The sequence below is a fragment of the Anomaloglossus baeobatrachus genome, chromosome 8 (assembly GCF_048569485.1).
Source record: "Anomaloglossus baeobatrachus isolate aAnoBae1 chromosome 8, aAnoBae1.hap1, whole genome shotgun sequence".
NCBI classification, from domain to species: domain Eukaryota; kingdom Metazoa; phylum Chordata; class Amphibia; order Anura; family Aromobatidae; genus Anomaloglossus; species Anomaloglossus baeobatrachus.
Window position 1 is genome coordinate 59454752 of NC_134360.1, and position 18635 is coordinate 59473386.

The 18635-nt window shown below is 52.9% G+C and overlaps 1 protein-coding gene across 1 annotated transcript in view; it reads right to left on the reverse strand.

The window, feature by feature from the left end:
* RNF123 (ring finger protein 123) overlaps positions 1 to 17658 on the reverse strand; it is a 42858-nt gene extending 25200 nt beyond the window's left edge. The window contains exons 1-11 of the mRNA XM_075321698.1: positions 17571 to 17658; positions 16792 to 16877; positions 15276 to 15360; positions 14618 to 14694; positions 2403 to 2500; positions 2269 to 2323; positions 2044 to 2129; positions 1874 to 1960; positions 1727 to 1794; positions 1522 to 1654; positions 695 to 802 (exon numbers count right to left, since the gene is read on the reverse strand). Of these exons, the coding sequence (XP_075177813.1) occupies positions 695 to 802; positions 1522 to 1654; positions 1727 to 1794; positions 1874 to 1960; positions 2044 to 2129; positions 2269 to 2323; positions 2403 to 2500; positions 14618 to 14694; positions 15276 to 15360; positions 16792 to 16873 (879 nt within the window). The 5' untranslated portion in view covers positions 16874 to 16877; positions 17571 to 17658. The remainder of the gene's footprint in view (positions 1 to 694; positions 803 to 1521; positions 1655 to 1726; positions 1795 to 1873; positions 1961 to 2043; positions 2130 to 2268; positions 2324 to 2402; positions 2501 to 14617; positions 14695 to 15275; positions 15361 to 16791; positions 16878 to 17570) is intronic.
* Between the last annotated feature and the right edge of the window lie 977 nt (positions 17659 to 18635).

Genomic DNA, 18635 nt, shown 5'->3' on the forward strand with positions numbered 1-18635 from the left:
GGCTGAGCGATCAGGGCAGAGATCAGGGCTGTGGCTCAGAGGTCAAGGCAGAGATCAGAACACTGGCTGAGTGGTTAGAGCAGAGATCAGGGTTTTAGCTCAGAGGTCAGTGCAGAGATCAGAGCGGTGGCTGAGCAGTCAGGGCAGAGATCAGAGCGGTGGCTGAGCTGTCAGGGCAGAGATCAGAGCGATGGCTGAGCTGTCAGGGCAGAGATCAGAGCGATGGCTGAGCTGTCAGGGCAGAGATCAGAGCGGTGGCTGAGCTGTCAGGGCAGAGATCAGAGCGGTGGCTGAGCAGTCAGGGCAGAGATCAGAGCGGTGGCTGAGCTGTCAGGGCAGAGATCAGAGCGGTGGCTGAGCTGTCAGGGCAGAGATCAGAGCGGTGGCTGAGCTGTCAGGGCAGAGATCAGAGCGGTGGCTGAGCTGTCAGGGCAGAGATCAGAGCGGTGGCTGAGCTGTCAGGGCAGAGATCAGAGCGGTGGCTGAGCTGTCAGGGCAGAGATCAGAGCGGTGGCTGAGCAGTCAGGGCAGAGATCAGAGCGGTGGCTCAGCAGTCAGGGCAGAGATCAGAGCGGTGGCTCAGCAGTCAGGGCAGAGATCAGAGCGGTGGCTGAGCTGTCAGGGCAGAGATCAGGCTGGCGGTTCAGTGGTCAGGGAGGAGGCTCAGGATAGTATTATCGGGCAGTACATTTACCTGCACATCAATCCCAGTGCTCAGGACATTCTTCAGATATCCCAGCAGCCTCTGGGCCTTCAAGAGATCGACTGCAGGGGGATCCTGCAGGGGGCGGTATCCATCCACAGGATATGTGATGGGACATTAAGGAAAAATTAAAGAAATTAAAGGGCCTGAGTCCTGCCCTGAGATTGAAGCCCAATCACTACGATGTTCTCCTGGGTCTATTAGCGTTTGTTGGTCAATTTCTTTACAACATGCAAAATCTTTGCTTGCTGTCACTAAAAAGCTTTTGCTTTCTTTCTGCCACCCATTCTGACCTAAGGGTACGTGCCCACGATCAGTGTTTGCTGCGTTTTGGACAGAGCATGCTTCAGCTGCATCCAAAACGCAGCGTTGTACAGTACAAGCACAGTGGATGGGATTTCTTGAATTTCTTGATTTCTTTCGTGCCCACTGTGCTTCTTTTTTCCGCAGCAAACACTGACGTGCGGTGCATCTTTCCAGACCGCAGCATGTCAATTGTTTGTTGCGGAATCACATTCGACCTCCGTAGGGAGAACACAAGCGAGAGACCACGCACTGAACCCTGATCGTGGGTACAAGCAGCTGCGGTCTCCTGCGGAGGAGACGCGTGGCCCCGCAGGTCAGGACCCGCTGCATCCAGAACGCAGTGGGTCCTGATCGTGGGCACATGCCCTAAAGCTTCTCACAGCTGAGGACTTTTTACAGTGTATCAGACAAGACAATCCACTGTGAGGTGAACACATCAGTAGCACAAGCTTCTCTCCTTTATTACTGCCCACCCCGATACATTGTAACACCGCTACAGCCGTGCAAGGGGAAGGATATCTTAGAGGACGGGACCCGAAGTTAAACGCCACCGACTCCTTGAAGGAAAGGCTGATCGCTGGGAAGTACGCCATACCAGCCCCCCGGGAGATGTCGCTGAATGCGGTGCCGAGACTCACGCCGTTCCTGCAGAGAGAAGAAGGCGGTGAGGGGGAGCACGGATATTAGCAAGGGTCTCATCAGATAGTGAGGTCTTACAAGCAGAACGAGATGCATCCTTCATCCAGGTCTATGAGACAGCTGACGATGTCCCCGGCCGCCCAGGACTGGGAAGAAACAGACAAAGGTCACACAGGGTTGTGGAGCGTCCATGGAGCCCCCCCTATAACTCCGCTGAGTGCTCACCTTCCCGTAGTTGGTAGTGGTCACATTCCATTTACGGACCCTATTCCCATCGTAGGCGTAAGAATCAGGAGTGTCCCCCACACCCTCCTATGAGATAAGAAAAGGGACATGGTCAGTGGCCTGCCCCTTATCGCCATCTTTACTGCCGGCCATGCAGCCCCAGTACTCACCTCCTGGTTGAAGCGGCAGCTGAGGGTGCACCATCCAATCTGCATCAGGCCCTGGGAGGAGATCAGCACCTCGTACAACCACTGCCCTGCAGCAAAGGAGGATCAAGACATGACGGCTATGCAGTCCTCACCATGTACTCCCCATGCAGGAAGCAGAACCAAAAATGACGGAGGCTGCTAGATCACACATCGCTCTATCAACCCAACCAGGACCACCGGACTCACCTGTAAACACGCAGGTGGTGGCTCTGATGGAGCTGAAGTTACTGTGACCAATCACCTGCAGGCAGAGATCAGTGTCAGCGTCAAAGATCAGCGAGACACTGCAGCCAATGTCCAACCAGACCACGACTACTCACCCCAAGGAGATCGTCATCAACCAGAAGCAAGCCTTCAAAGCCACTGGTGTGATCCAAGACCACTGGGGAGGGTCCCAGACGCCCGTCCGCAACTGGATCTGAGACAGAGAGAATAGAAGCTGAGTGCAACATCAACCAATCAGGGAAAGTAGAATCAAGAGGCTTCTCCCGCTGTCCATCCTCTAATGAGGACCGTACATATACACACCTGTATGTGAGAGCTCCCTCTAGTGGTCTCTGTGTGTGTATATATTTATATATAATATACACTTCTCAGGAAAAGTTAGGGATGATTGGCTTTCGAGTGAAATTTATGTAAACTGTAAAAAGTTCATGCTACAATGATATATTATCATGAAAGTCGGGCATTTAAGTATAAGCAGCAATGGGGATTTCTCATCTCAAGCAATTTATTGAAACAAAATCCAACAACAGTGGTGGGTATACCCCACAAAAATGTCTTAATAACTTGTCCTGTGGCCTTGAGCATCAATTACAGCTGACAACAACACCTCCTGCTGGTCACAACTGGAGTTATTGTCTGCGCAGTCATGGCGTCCCCCTCTTCTTGAAATGCGGCCCTCAGGTCATTGAGGTTCTGGGGTACAGAGTTACGGCCCCGCCACGGCTACTCCACTATTTCCATAGGTTTTCTATGGGATTCAGATCTGGAGAAAGTGCAGCTGCTCCATTTGAGGTTCCCCAGTCTCCAGTAGCCATTCCCTAATGATGCGACCTTAATGAGCTGAAGCATTGTCATCCATGAAGATGAAATTAGGCCGGTGTTGTTCAGGCAGAAGCACAATGACTGGAATAATTATGTTATTCAAGTAGTAGGGGCTGTCACTGTCCCATGCACAAAGTGTAGGGCAGTTCTGTATTGACTAAACACACCTACCCACACTGTAACACTGCCACCACCAAAGGCTCGTCTGGTGACAGCAGTGACTGATGCAGAGCGCTCTCCTTGAGGTCTTCAACATCATTGGCGACTGTCACAAACCACCGGGGGGGTCACTCAGAAATCCCCCGCGCTGGCTACCAGTACGTCACAATCGGGGGGTAACAAGTGGGGGTCACCCCTCCTTTATACCTCCCGACCGACAGACAGAGCACGTGACGCGCTCTCTAGCGCCCCTCTTATAGTCAGGCCAATTATGGAATTGCCCGACAATAAGCAAGGAGGCCGCTATACTACTTATGCCGATTATTGAAGGGTCCCCAGTGAGAGTAGGGTATATATTCCCCCGACCTCCGCGGGCGGAATATATAAAACCTCCCCGGATCTCACTGGCCTCCCCACAATAATCCTTGGCACAACTCGCTGCCACCAACCGCTTCACGGTAACTATTAGCCGAACACACAGACGTGGGATTCAAGATCGAGATAACAGAACAGCCCAAGATTAATTATATAATTTAATCAGCCTAAAGCACACTAGAAACTACAATATATACAATAGGGAATCTACAGAATATACATATGTCAGAGTACAGTTACAGATAAAGCATGGTTTACAAACAGGTATGCAATTCAATCAGTTACCTTGTGCGTCTGGCCACAGGGGGGCGCTGTAGACCAGGTTTCCAGGAACTCCCACAGATGTTTCCTACACGTGACCCCCAGCGAAAGAACACTGGAAAATGGCCGAAGTAGGGTTATCAACCTGGGCAAATCCAGGTCCCCTCCTACCTTAGTGACCTCAGAGGGAGCACTGCTCCACCCCTGGCTGGAGTTATGGACAAAATCCACAACATGGAATATGGCCATAACTTGGCCTGGGAGCGTCGTAGGCGGACGCCAATGCTCTCATTGTGACAGTTATGAATTTAGCTACAGAATGAGAGGACTCATGACTTGTCTACTAGTTCCCCATTGGCTGATATCACGCCTGGGGTATTTCCCAAGCTCCCGCTCCCATAAAAAGGGTGTGCCAGCATCGTCCGCATGCGGAGACACCATTTTTATGGTTGCCATATTTATCGGAAATATGGCTTGCGAGATATGAACCATTTTTTACTGGAGTCGTTCTGTCTGGATACTCCCAAGCTTGCTAATTAGATAGCAGCTCCTACCACAGGGTCACGGCAGGGAGTCATCCTGTGTCCATTGTTCCCACATCACCTAATTTCCATATCATAGGAGATGGCCATGGGATGTGACACCTTCACAGATGCTGGACATTGAGGACAAGAAGGGAGGGGGGCACTGCCAGGGAGTGATGAGCGATTATGACTGGAAGTTATAATTCATCTTCATATCCCGGGATTTGCCTCACACCTCCCCCCTTTTGAGGGCGCTAGGGGGCAGCACACTCCGGTGTTCCCCCGTGCGCCCGTCCGCGACCTCTCCTTGTCGGGACAGCCCGTCTGCGTTACCGTGGTCACGGCCCCTTTTGTGGCGAATGGTGAAGTTGTATTGCTGGAGCGCAAGGCTCCATCGCAACAATCGCCCATTCGTCCCAGAGACGGTGTGCAACCAGCTGAGGGGATTGTGGTCCGTCTCCACGATGAAGTGGCGCCCGTATAGATAGGGTTGCAGACGCTGCAGGGCCCACACTATGGCCAGGCACTCCTTCTCCATCGTGGAATAGGCCACTTCCCTTGGTAACAGCTTCCTGCTCAGGTACAAGACTGGGTGCTCTTGGCTCGCAGAGTCCACCTGGCTGAGCACCGCACCGAGGCCGAAGTCACTGGCGTCGGTCTGTACTACAAACGGCCGCGTGAAGTCGGCTGCCTGTAGCACGGGCGGGCTGGACAGGGCGTCCTTTAGGGCCTGGAAGGCTGTCTCGCAGTCCATTGTCCAATCGACTGCAGAGGGCAGCTTCTTCTTGGTGAGGTCCGTCAAGGGCTTTGCCAGGCTACTATAGCGTGGAACAAACCTCCTATAGTACCCGGCGGTCCCTAAGAAGGACATCACCTGCTTCTTGGTCCTGGGGGTGGGCCAGGATGCGATGGCCTCCACTTTCTCAGGCTCGGGCTTCAGTGTTCTCCCGCCTACCCGGTGACCGAGGTACTGGACCTCGCTCATGGCCAGCTGACACTTTCCCGGCTTGATGGTCAAACCTGCCCGGTGGATCCGCCTGAGCACCTGTGCTAGATGCTCTAGGTGGTCCTCCCAGGTGGGACTGAAGACGGCAATGTCATCCAGGTACGCGGCCGCGTACCCTTCAAGTCCCTTGAGCAGGGTGTTGACCATCCGCTGGAAAGTGGCAGGGGCATTCCTCATCCCGAATGGCATCACCGTGGACTCGTATAGTCCAAATGGGGTAATAAAGGCAGAGCGTTCCCTGGCCTTGCGAGTCAGGGGGATCTGCCAATATCCCCGGCTCAGGTCCATGATGGTCAGGTACTGAGCCCCGGCCAACTGATCGAGCAGGTCATCGATGCGTGGCATTGGGTACGCATCGGCGACCGTGACAGCATTGAGCCCCCTGTAGTCCACGCAGAACCGAGTGGTTCGGTCCTTCTTAGGGACGAGGACTACAGGCGAGGCCCAAGCGCTGTTGGATGCCTGGATCACCCCCAGCTTCAGCATCTCGTCAATCTCCTGGCGCATGTGTTGCTGCACCTCCAGGGAGACCCGATATGCTGAACGCCGGATCGGGGGATGATCCCCAGTGTCCACGTGATGGACAGCCAAGTCAGTCCTTCCGGGCTGGTTGGTAAACAACCCCCGGAAGGGGAGGAGGGTGGCCCACAGCTGGGACCGTTGGTCCTCCAAGAGCTGGTGGCCAACCTCCACATCCTCAATGGATCCGCCTGCCCTAACCTGGGCTAGCATATCCAAGAGGGTTTCCGCTTCTCCCTCCTCGGGCAGGTTGCACACGGGGAGCGCACATGCCTCCCGCTCATGATGTGCCTTCATCATGTTCACATGGAAGGGCTTCCGCCTTCCACGGGCAGGGTCCAGGGTGACCAGGTACGTCACAGGGTTGAGCTGCTGGTACACGAGGTATGGGCCTTCCCAGGCTGCCTGAAGCTTGTCCTGTGGTACGGGGACCAGTACCCACACCTTTTGACCCACTTGGTAGGTCCTCTCACAAGCGTTCTGGTCGTACCAACGCTTCTGATCGGCCTGGGCTTGAGCCATATTGTCGTGTACCAGTTGCGTCAAGGCCTGCATTTTGTCCCGGAAGCGCATGACATACTCGATAACCGACACTCCAGGGGTGGCCAAATCCCCTTCCCAAGCCTCTTTCACCAGAGCCAGGGGGCCCCGCACACGTCGCCCGTACAGGAGCTCAAACGGTGAGAATCCTGTTGAGGCCTGTGGAACCTCCCGGTAAGCAAATAACAGGTGTGGGAGATACCGCTCCCAGTCACGCCCATGGGAGTCGACCAACATCTTAAGCATCTGCTTTAAGGTGCCATTGAACCGCTCGCACAGGCCATTAGTCTGTGGATGGTACGGGCTGGCCACCAGATGTCGCACCTGGACTTGCTTACAGAGGGCCTCCATCAGCTGGGACATGAATTGGGTCCCCCGGTCAGTGAGCATTTCCTGGGGAAAACCCACTCGGGAGAAAATCTCCAGCAATGCGGTGGCCACCTTGTCAGCCCGAATGGACGACAAGGCCACTGCTTCTGGGTACCGGGTGGCATAGTCCACTACCGTCAGTATGAAGCGTTTCCCGGAGCTGCTGGGGATGGCCAGCGGGCCGACCAGATCCACAGCCACCCTCCTGAAAGGCTCATCGATGATGGGCAGAGATACCAGTGGGGCTTTGGGGCGTGGCCCCGCCTTCCCCACTCTCTGACAGGTTTCACACGAACGGCAGTAGGCAGCCACATCGGCCCCCATTTTTGGCCAGTAGAAATGCTGGTTTAACCTGGCCTTGGTCTTAGCGATCCCTAGGTGTCCGGCCATCGGAATCTCATGTGCGATCTGCAACAACTCCGTCCGGAACGGATAGGGTACCACCAACTGTCGGTCCCTGGGCCACGCCTCCGGTGAACCCTGCTGGACCGTGGCCCGGTACAGCCGTCCTTGGTCCCAGACCACTCGCTCCGGGTCCGAGTCCGAGGGAGGCTGTGCCGCCTGCTCCTTTAGAGCTTTCAGGCTGTCGTCAGCTTCTAACGCTGCCTGAAACCCCTGACTAGATGTGGCCAGAATCGACGAGACTGTCACATCTTCGGTCAGTACCCCGGGACCTGTGTCCTGGCCTCCACCTGACTCGGCTGCCACTTGGTCAGAAGGGGAAGAGCTATCGGACCTCCGGGAGGCCCCTTGGCTTCCAGCACTCCCACTGCGGGTGACAGCGGCCACAGCCGCTGCGACCGTGGGTCGTGCCTGCTCCTCCTCCGTTCCTGACCAAGTCGCCGGTTCAGGCAGACCTACCTGGCTTCCTGACACCCCGGTTGTGGGGGAACCATGCACCGAGATCTTACCTGGGAGCACTTCCGCTCCTGGACCGGCCCCAATCTCACCTGCCTGTTCCCCTCCTGCAGCAACAGAACCCCGCTGTGAAATCTCTGGGGACCCCACATTTGCTGTGGTAGCCCCCACCCCACACACTGGTCCTCCCCCTGCAGCACCCTGCTCTCTGCTTATCCCTGCAGAGGGCAACAGATCCCAGCTCACAGGCTGATTACTTGTAGAGGCATTGTCACACCTTTCTCTGACCCCCTCCCCTGTCACAGCTGCAGCTGTGTGTGTGTCTATGGTGTCTGTGCAAGCAGAAATATCAGAGTTCACTCCCCCCTCTCTCACATCATTCATAGATAACACATTAACATTGTCAGGAGTCATGTCCGTACTGGCTGAAGGTTCAGCCCTTGGTGGGGGCCCAAACTGGGAGGTTATCTGCCCCAAATCTGTCCCAAGTAGCACGTTTGCGGGGATCCGATCAGTTACCCCCACCTCCCTCACCCCTCGCCCTGCGCCCCAGTCCACATAAATGTCAGCAACAGGCAGCGCCGGGTCAATGCCTCCAATCCCGGAGACAGCGAGGGTTTTTCCAGGGATCAAGTCTTGGGGGGACACCATCTCAGGCCGCACCAGAGTCACCTCCGAGGCGCTGTCTCGCAGTCCTATGGTCACAGACCGGCCGACGGTGACAGGTTGGAAGCTGTCCAGGGACCTACCACCACCCCCACCCACACAATACACCTTGGGCGGCCCTTGGGACGGGGACGGAGCCGGGGCCTTGGGACGCTGAGGGCACATGGCCTTGAAGTGTCCAGGTAGGTTGCACTGGTGGCACCGTCTTGGCTCTGCCACGGGCCTGGAGAGGGGAGTTGAGGGGGACACCCCCTGCAGTCTAGGGGCAGGTGGGGCAGTCGCAGAGTTCATCTTACCCCCTCTCCAGGTGCTGCTGGTGGCTGCTCTCCTGGCCTCAGGAGCCCGATAGTTGATGTAGTCATCGGCCAGGGCAGCTGTAGCCGTGGACCCCTTTGGCTTCTGGTCTCGGATGAACTGGCGGAGATCCTCAGGGCAGTTCCACAAGAGTTGCTCCGTGATGACCAAGTCCAGGATCTCTGGTCCGGTGGAAAGCTGCAGGCCTTGGGTCCAGTGGTCGGCAGCTCGGGCAAGTGCCCGCCGGTGGTCAGCCCAGGAGTCCTTTGGTCCCTTCTGCAGGGTCCGGAACTTCTTGCGGTAGGACTCTGGAGTGAGGTTGTACTGTTGGATCAGGGCCCGCGTGATGGTGTCGTAGCCCTGATCTGCCTCAGCAGGCAAGTCCCCAAGGATTTCCAGGGCCTTACCCCTTAAACGGGGGGTCAGGTATTTGGCCCACTGGTCCTTGTCCAGATGGTGCTGCAAGCAAGTCCGTTCAAAAGCAGTCAAGAAAGAGTCCAAGTCTCCATCCTTCTCCAGCACTGGGAAGTCCTCAACACGGACCTTTGGAAGTTTGGTGTCTTGAAGGTCACGTGTGGCTGATGAGGGCCGGAGCTGAGCTAGCTGCAGCTGGTGGTCACGGTCTGCCTGTTGCCGTCGCTCCGCAGCCTCACGCTCTGCCTGGCGCTCTTCACGCGCTGCCTGCCGCTCTGCCTGCCGCTCTCGCTCCGCAGCCTCACGCTCTGCCTGCCGCTCCGCAGCCTCAGCCTCACACACTGCCCTGCGCTCTGCCATGAGTTCCTGGTAGCCCTCCCGGTCTCCAGCCTGGAGTAGGGCCATAGCCATTTGAAGAAGGCTATCCGAGCCTCCCAGGCTCGGTGGAATGGCACGTGGTGATCTGCGGCCCGCTGCGGAGCCTGGTGATTCACTGTCCATTGCAGAGCGGAGGGCTGGCATCTGGCTCGTTGAGGACCCTTGGGTGAGCTGCTCCTCATCTTGTCCAGCAGTGCCAGGTTGTGCAATGTCCTCTGCAGAGCTGTTTTCTGGCGTCGAGCTCCTGGAGGACTCGTGGGCAACCTCCTCATTACTGTCCACAGCACCGTCCTCCCTCTCTTCGGCTCCTGCTTTAGCATTGGCCAGTTGCATAGCTCTGCTCCTGGTGCCATCAGCCATTCTTGCAGACTTTTGGTCACTGACACAGAACTGACACCTGATGCCTCCACACACCTTACAGTATCTGCACTCTGACACTCTAGTGTTGAGCTAGTCTGAAGACCCCAGCAGCCACAGCTGCTGCAGGCAGTCTTTAGTGTCTGGGAGTATGGGTCTCACACTCACACACACTATTATCTCGATCCCACCGCTATGCCACCAATATGTCACAAACCACCGGGGGGGTCACTCAGAAATCCCCCGCGCTGGCTACCAGTACGTCACAATCGGGGGGTAACAAGTGGGGGTCACCCCTCCTTTATACCTCCCGACCGACAGACAGAGCACGTGACGCGCTCTCTAGCGCCCCTCTTATAGTCAGGCCAATTATGGAATTGCCCGACAATAAGCAAGGAGGCCGCTATACTACTTATGCCGATTATTGAAGGGTCCCCAGTGAGAGTAGGGTATATATTCCCCCGACCTCCGCGGGCGGAATATATAAAACCTCCCCGGATCTCACTGGCCTCCCCACAATAATCCTTGGCACAACTCGCTGCCACCAACCGCTTCACGGTAACTATTAGCCGAACACACAGACGTGGGATTCAAGATCGAGATAACAGAACAGCCCAAGATTAATTATATAATTTAATCAGCCTAAAGCACACTAGAAACTACAATATATACAATAGGGAATCTACAGAATATACATATGTCAGAGTACAGTTACAGATAAAGCATGGTTTACAAACAGGTATGCAATTCAATCAGTTACCTTGTGCGTCTGGCCACAGGGGGGCGCTGTAGACCAGGTTTCCAGGAACTCCCACAGATGTTTCCTACACGTGACCCCCAGCGAAAGAACACTGGAAAATGGCCGAAGTAGGGTTATCAACCTGGGCAAATCCAGGTCCCCTCCTACCTTAGTGACCTCAGAGGGAGCACTGCTCCACCCCTGGCTGGAGTTATGGACAAAATCCACAACATGGAATATGGCCATAACTTGGCCTGGGAGCGTCGTAGGCGGACGCCAATGCTCTCATTGTGACAGTTATGAATTTAGCTACAGAATGAGAGGACTCATGACTTGTCTACTAGTTCCCCATTGGCTGATATCACACCTGGGGTATTTCCCAAGCTCCCGCTCCCATAAAAAGGGTGTGCCAGCATCGTCCGCATGCGGAGACACCATTTTTATGGTTGCCATATTTATCGGAAATATGGCTTGCGAGATATGAACCATTTTTTACTGGAGTCGTTCTGTCTGGATACTCCCAAGCTTGCTAATTAGATAGCAGCTCCTACCACAGGGTCACGGCAGGGAGTCATCCTGTGTCCATTGTTCCCACATCACCTAATTTCCATATCATAGGAGATGGCCATGGGATGTGACACCTTCACAGATGCTGGACATTGAGGACAAGAAGGGAGGGGGGCACTGCCAGGGAGTGATGAGCGATTATGACTGGAAGTCATAATTCATCTTCATATCCCGGGATTTGCCTCACAGCGACCATCATTTCTGCTCAGCATGAATCAACTTTCATCAGTGAACAGCATTGAGTCCACTGGTAGATGACGTCTGTGCTTGGTTGTGTGGTCAGGTACCTTGCAGGTCACCTAGCACAGAGACCATATTGATCTAAATGGTTTTGAATGGTCTGATGTGACACTTTGGGGCCTCTCACCTCTCTTAAATGTGCCTGGAGTTGTGGCATTCATCATCCGGTTCCGAAGAGCATTGTTCACAATGTAGCAGTCATCAGTGTGGAATGTGGCCAAAGGACGTCCACTTCTCTGCCTTTCTGTGACTCTTCCAGTCTCTCTGTATTTCTATTGCAACCGGCTGGTGACACTCTACGCTCAGTGGCCGAGAACATCCTGCTTGAAGCCTTGCAATGGCCCAGCACTGCTAGGTGTCATCTTGGTTTCATGGTTTCAAAATATGAACAGCCCGATGAGGAAGACTGTTTAAGGCTGCTTTCACACCTCCGGTTTCTGCAATGCGGCACAATCCGGCACTTTGCAGGAAAATCGCAACCGTTTTTTTTTGCTGCCGGTTGCGATTTTCCTGCATAGACTTTAATTAGTGGCGCATTGTGCCGCATGGCCTTGCGTTCCATCCGGTTTTTGCCTCATGCGGCAGATTTAGCCGATGCGGCGGCCGGATGGAACGTTGCATGGCACGGTTTTTCGTGCGGCAAAAAAAAAAAAAACGCATCGCGCAGCATCCTACCGATGCGGCGCAGTTTTCAATGCATGCCTATGGCGGCCGGATGCGGCAAAAACCGCATCCGGCCGCCGCATGCGGTTTTTGCCACTGCGCATGCTCAGTAGCATGCCGCAAGCGGCAAAAACCGGACGGGCCACATGGGAAAAACTTATGCAAAGGATGCGGTGTTTTCACCGCATCCGTTGCATAGCTTGCACAGCCGGATTGAGCCGCACTGCTCAAGCCGGATGTGTGAAAGCAGCCTAATACCAATTCTAAGTCAACTCCAAAACTTATTGGGCGATTCATGGATTAAATACCTGTTGTGAATTTTTCCCTTACGCTCCTTGTTCGAGAACAGCAAGTTGTGCAAAAAGTACTGAAACATTGAACAGTTTGACATGTGCATTCAAAAGATTAGAGAAGGTCACAAGGATCACCTGAAAAGATTAGGAGGGCATTTTAGCACCTTCCTGAAACTTCACTCAAAAACCAAATATCAATAACTTTTTGTGAGGAGTGTATGTAGAGTATATCACAATAGTGAGTACACCCCTCACATTTGTAAATATTTTATATCTTTTCATGGGACAATGTTGAAGATATAACACTATGATACAATGTACAGTAGTCAGTGTACAGCTTGTATAACAGCGTAAACTTGGTGTCCTCTAAATAACTCACACAGCCATTAATATCTAAACTGCAGGCAACAAGTGAGTACACCTATTCTGTCTCTTCCTGGTAGCTGTAAATCCCAACTGCTCTAATTATCAGTCCCTTAGATAACTGTATGATTGTACTCACACTACCGGCATCAACAGATCGTTTTAACTCAGCCCAACGATGACTTGTAGGAAGACCAGGTGAAACACTGTAGTTTTCTTCTAGAATCTTGTATTAAGTACATAGTAAAGGCAGGTGAAAAGGAATAATCTGTACAGGGTTGTAGACATGTCTTCAGCAATGGTTCCTCTCTAGACTAAACTGAGGAACAAAGGGAGGAGCATTCTATACAGAAGCCAACTAAGGGAGGCAGATAGGGACAAACTTCATACAGTGTAACAATAAGGAATTTCCTGATAGGAGGAAAAATATGCAATACAAGAAATATATACAACACGTTGTCCCATTCATGGGACACAACAACACCCCTAAGTGAAAACAGCCAAATTGTGCTCAAAGTGTCAATATTTTATGGCCACCATTATTGTCAAGCACTGCCTTAACTCTCAGGTGCATGGAGTGCACTAGAGCTTCACAGGAGCCGCTGGATCCTCTTCCCTCCTCCATAACGACATCACGGAGCTGGTGGATGTTACAGACCTCGCGCTCGTGCATATTCTGGATGCCCCAGAGATGCTCAATAGGGTTTAGGTCATGGAGGAGGGAAGAGGATCCAGCGGCTCCTGTGAAGCTCTAGTGACTTCCATGCCAAAGAGACTTAAGGCAGTGCTTGGAAACAATGGTGGCCACACAAAATATTCACACTTTCAGCACAATTTGGCTGTTTTACTTATGGGTGTACTCACTTGTTCCTGCAGTTTAGGCATTAATGACTGTGTGTTGAGTTATTTAGAGGGCACCAAATTTTCACTGTTATACAAACTACACACTGACACTGTACATTGTATCACAGGGTCAGATCTTCAGTGTTGTCTCATGAAAAGATAGAATAAAACATTTTCAAAAATGTCAGGGGTGTACTCACTTGTGATACACTGCAATATATATATTATACATACATAGGTGTGTGGTGTGCCCTTTGGTGATGACTATACACACACACATCCTCTGGTGGTAAGATGTGTACATAGTGTGGTGGGTGGAGGACTCCCATTTGTACAGATATTTTAAAGGGAGCCAATCACCAGGATTTTAGTATATAACCTAAAGCCAGTGCTATAGAGGCTGATTCTATACAAACCTTTAGTGGTCAGCTCGGATGTTTAGGTTTTGAAATATAAGAAAGTAAAGTTTATAAAATCAGCAGCTTCTTGAGTGACAGCAGCTGAGGATCAGATGATAATAGCTGGGGGGGGGATTCATGGCTATCGTCTTCCCCTGTTAGAATTAGCATAAGTATTATATCATCGATTTAACTTTTCACTAGCAGGACCTGTGTGAGGTCATACCCATGTGACCAGAAGGGGCGGGGCCTCAGCCAACAAAGCTGATACCAGGAAGCAACATTTTTCTGTTGGCTGTGGCCCCGCCTCTTCTGGTCACATGGGAATGACGTCACACAGGTCCTGCAAGTAAAAAATTAAATCGATTGGATAATACTTATGCTAATTCTAATAGGGGGAAGGGATAACTATGAATACACCCCCCAGATATTATCTGATCCTCAGCTGCTGTCACTCAAGAAGCTGCTGATTTTATAAACTTTACTTTCTTGGATTTCAAAACCTAAACATCTGAGCTGACCACTAAAGGTATGTAGAGAATCAGCCGGATAGTGCCAGTATAGCCCTGGATTTAGGTTGTATAGGAAAATCCTGGTGATTGGTTCCCTTTAAGGATAGATTGCCACTGACCCCTATTTCTGTGTGGTTCTGTGGTTCTCACCTGCGCCCTCGTCCGTCTGTGCAGCGGACAGTAGTCGGTCGAGCCGCTCATCAAGATTTTGGAAGGTGAGAGGTTTCCTGTGGAGAGCAGTATACAGTCACCGTGTGCGGAGAGCGGCGCCTCTCCTCGTATACCGGCAGAGGAGACAATCGCAGATGGACAGACGATGGATTGGAGACTCCCCCATAATGTAACATATGGGACTACTACAGAACTCAGCACACTCCGATGTGTGGAAGGCTGTCTGACAACCAACATGGCCACCATGAACACCTCCAGAGTTGTCACCCAGCCTTCAAGAAGTCGAATGAGTCCTAGATGGAAGGTGTGGAGTCCATGAGACCCTGGGAGGCAGCAGTGATGGCAGCCATACTGCTTGTCACTCAGTTTTCCCAGAATCCAGTGCAACAGGCAGAGGAGGATGATGGGAGTCACATCCAGCAGCAGAAGAATGCAGAGAGGAAGGGGTTACCAGGAGGAAGGAGCGCCACTGTAACCGGAGGAGGGGACCGAGGCTGCGGCTATTTATAGAGGAGATGACAGAGCAGGACTATTATAGGCTTATAATGTACAGGCGCAGCAGCCGTCACTCCATGCAAACACACAGGGCCTGATAGAGGGGGCTCGGGTACTCGGAGGTGACAGGGGGTCCCGTTACCTGTAGTTGGTGCCATGTTGCGCCCCATCACTGCCTGGGAATACTCTGTGCAGGTACTGGCTCAGGAGCCGCTCATTCACAATGCCTGCAACACAGGAGAAAGATAGGAGAAGTGGCCACCTTCCAGGAGGAGTTATCTGAGGGTCGGGCCGATGACACCTCCTGGACAAATTAATACATTTCTGACAATTTTTAGGGGACTTTGTGTTTCTATTCATCCCTAGTTTCAAGATTTCTGGTGCCTGTCAGTGAATGAATATCCTTTCCCTGTGTACACCAAGCTCATGGTATTCACACCTCTGAAGGTTTGCTACAATGTATGAGTGCAGATAAGAGCTGTCAGTGCAAAGGCTTCTAGTGCTGCAGCATGTAGCTTTCACCTGCACTGATACAATGTAGCAAACTTTCAGCTTTGTGAAAGGAAATAAACACTGACAGCAAAAGAGATCTTGGAATTTGGGAGGAGTTGAAATACCAATTCTATTACAGCCTTATTATAATAGGACCGAGGGGTCGCCATTACCATCCATCCCATAATGCCAGGGGGCCGGCGTCACCATCCATCCCATAATATTAGGTGGCCGGCGTCACCATCCATCCCAAAATATCATGCAGCCGTCCTATACCAGGCTGCTGGCATCACCATCCATCCCATACCAGGCAGCCGGCGTCACCATCCATCCCATAATGCCAGGCGGCCGGCGTCACCATCCATCCCATAATACCTGGCGTCACCATCCATCCCATAATGCCAGGCAGCCAGCATCACCATCCATCCCATAATGCCAGGCGGCCGGCGTCACCATCCATCCCATAATACCTGGCGTCACCATCCATCCCATAATGCCAGGCAGCCAGCATCACCATCCATCCCATAATATCAGGCTGCTGGCATCACCATCCATCCCATAATGCCAGGCAGCCAGCATCACCATCCATCCCATAATGCCAGGCGGCCGGCGTCACCATCCATCCCATAATACCTGGCGTCACCATCCATCCCATAATGCCAGGCAGCCAGCATCACCATCCATCCCATAATATCAGGCGGCCGGCGTCACCATCCATCCCATAATATCAGGCGGCCGGCGTCACCATCCATCCCATAATACCAGCAATCACCATTTGTCCCATAATACCAGGCTGCCGGCGTCACCATCCATCCCATAATACCCGGCATCACCATCCATCCCATAATGCCAGGCGGCCAGCATCACCATCCATCCCATAATATCAGGCGGACGGCGTCACCATCCCCCCCATAATATCAGGCGGCCGGTGTTACCATCCATCCTATAATACCAGGCTGCGGGCATCACCATCCATCCCATACCAGGCAGCCGGCATCACCATCTGTCCCACCCATAATACCAGGCGGCCGGCATCACCATCCATCCCATAATACCCGGTATTACCATCTGTCCCATAATACCAGGCAGCCGGCATCACCATCCATTCCATAATACCAGGAGGCCGCAGTCACAGATGACTGTCAGACGCACACATCATGTTTTACCTGTGACCTTTGTCTTCTCCGGTTCGGTGGACAGGCGGTAGCTCCTCTTGGTAAATGGCGCGCCGGAGCCTCTGGAAGCCATGACCCTGGGGAGAATGTCACCATGACAACCGACTGGTCACATGACCCAGAGGAGAGCGTCAACATGACAACCTACTGGTCACATGACCCAGAGGAGAGCGTCAACATGACAACCTACTGGTCACATGACCCAGAGGAGAGCGTCAACATGACAACCTACTGGTCACATGACCCAGAGGAGAGCGTCAACATGACAACCTACTGGTCACATGACCCAGAGGAGAGCGTCAACATGACAACCTGCCTGTCACATGACCCCGACGAGAGGGTCAACTTGTCAATCTGGCGGTCACATGACCCCCAGGAGAGCATCAATATGAAAACATGCTGGTCATATGGCCCGAGGAAAGCGTCAACATGACAACCTGTTAGTCACATGACCCCATGGGAGAGCGCCATCAGCATGTAGGCTGCTGGTCAGGGTGGTTGGGGAAAGCGTGGACATGGCAGGGTGGGTGTTGCACTGGGGGGTGCGGAGCCTCCTCCTCGGTGACGTCAGTGATTGCGCATGGGAGGAGCCTACGTGCTGGCTTTCAGGACATCTGTTTAAGAACCGGAGCGGAGTCACCAGGACCAGTGCGGTCCCAGCCTGGAGCCACCGGGGCGGCGGAGTGTGCGGTGACGTCCCCACACTGCCCTGACCACCCGGCCTGCACATGGCTGCCTCCGTCTCCATAGTGATGGCGGCCTGTACTCACCTCCCCGGGCTCAGACTGCGCTCTGCGCTCCCGGCAGCGCTGACTCCTCCCCCTCCACCAGTTCCCGCCCCTCAGACCGCTTCCTGTTTCTTCTTGTTTTCAATAAAGCTTTATTCAGCATGACAAACCGCGCATACTCCAAACCCAGCGTACTACGGCTCGCAACATGCCGCTCCACCCGGGGCCGTGCCTTGGTGTGCTGGGACTTGTAGTGCAGTGACTCTGGGGAGCAGGTGAGAAGCTATAGATGGCCCCTAATAAGAGGTCATATCCCCCCTGACAGCGAATACCCGGTCATATCCCACCCCCGACACTCCATACTCGGTCATGTAATTCCTGATACCCAATATCCCGTCGTATCCCCCCCCACACCCAATATCCTCTCATATTCCCCCGATAACCAATGCTCGGCCATATCCCTCCCGACACCAAATACCCAGTCATATCTGCCCCTAATACCCAGACATTTCCCCCCTTGACACCTGATTCATGGAAATATCCCCCCGACCCCTAATACATGGTTATATTCCCTCCGGCACCCAATACTCAGTCGTATTCCTCCCCCCCAACACCTAATACCCGGTCATATCCCCCCATCACTCAGTACCCGGTCATATTGCCCCTGAACCCCCAATGCCCGGTCATTTCCCCTCTCCCCGACACCCAATATTCGATCACATACTCCATCCAAGACCCAGTCATATCTCCCAGACATGCAATATCTGTCATATATTCCCCCTGACACGTAATACTCGGTCATATCTCCCCAACACCTAATACATGGTCTCTTATTAGTGAATATTTTTCATATACTGTACTTATACAGGTGTCCACCAGATGACAGTGTAGGCACAAATTATGTATCATAATTATAAGGCTATGTCCGCACGCTGCGTTTTAGGTTTGACAATAAAACTGCACCCACTGGCAGACTTTGACAACTGTAAACACTGCGTTTGACAAAAAAAAGTGGCAAAAACCCATGTGTTTTTACTGCGTTTTTGTTAATATGTTTTTTAAAGGAGAAAAGAAAATATGATGGGATAGGATAACTGAAAGATAGCT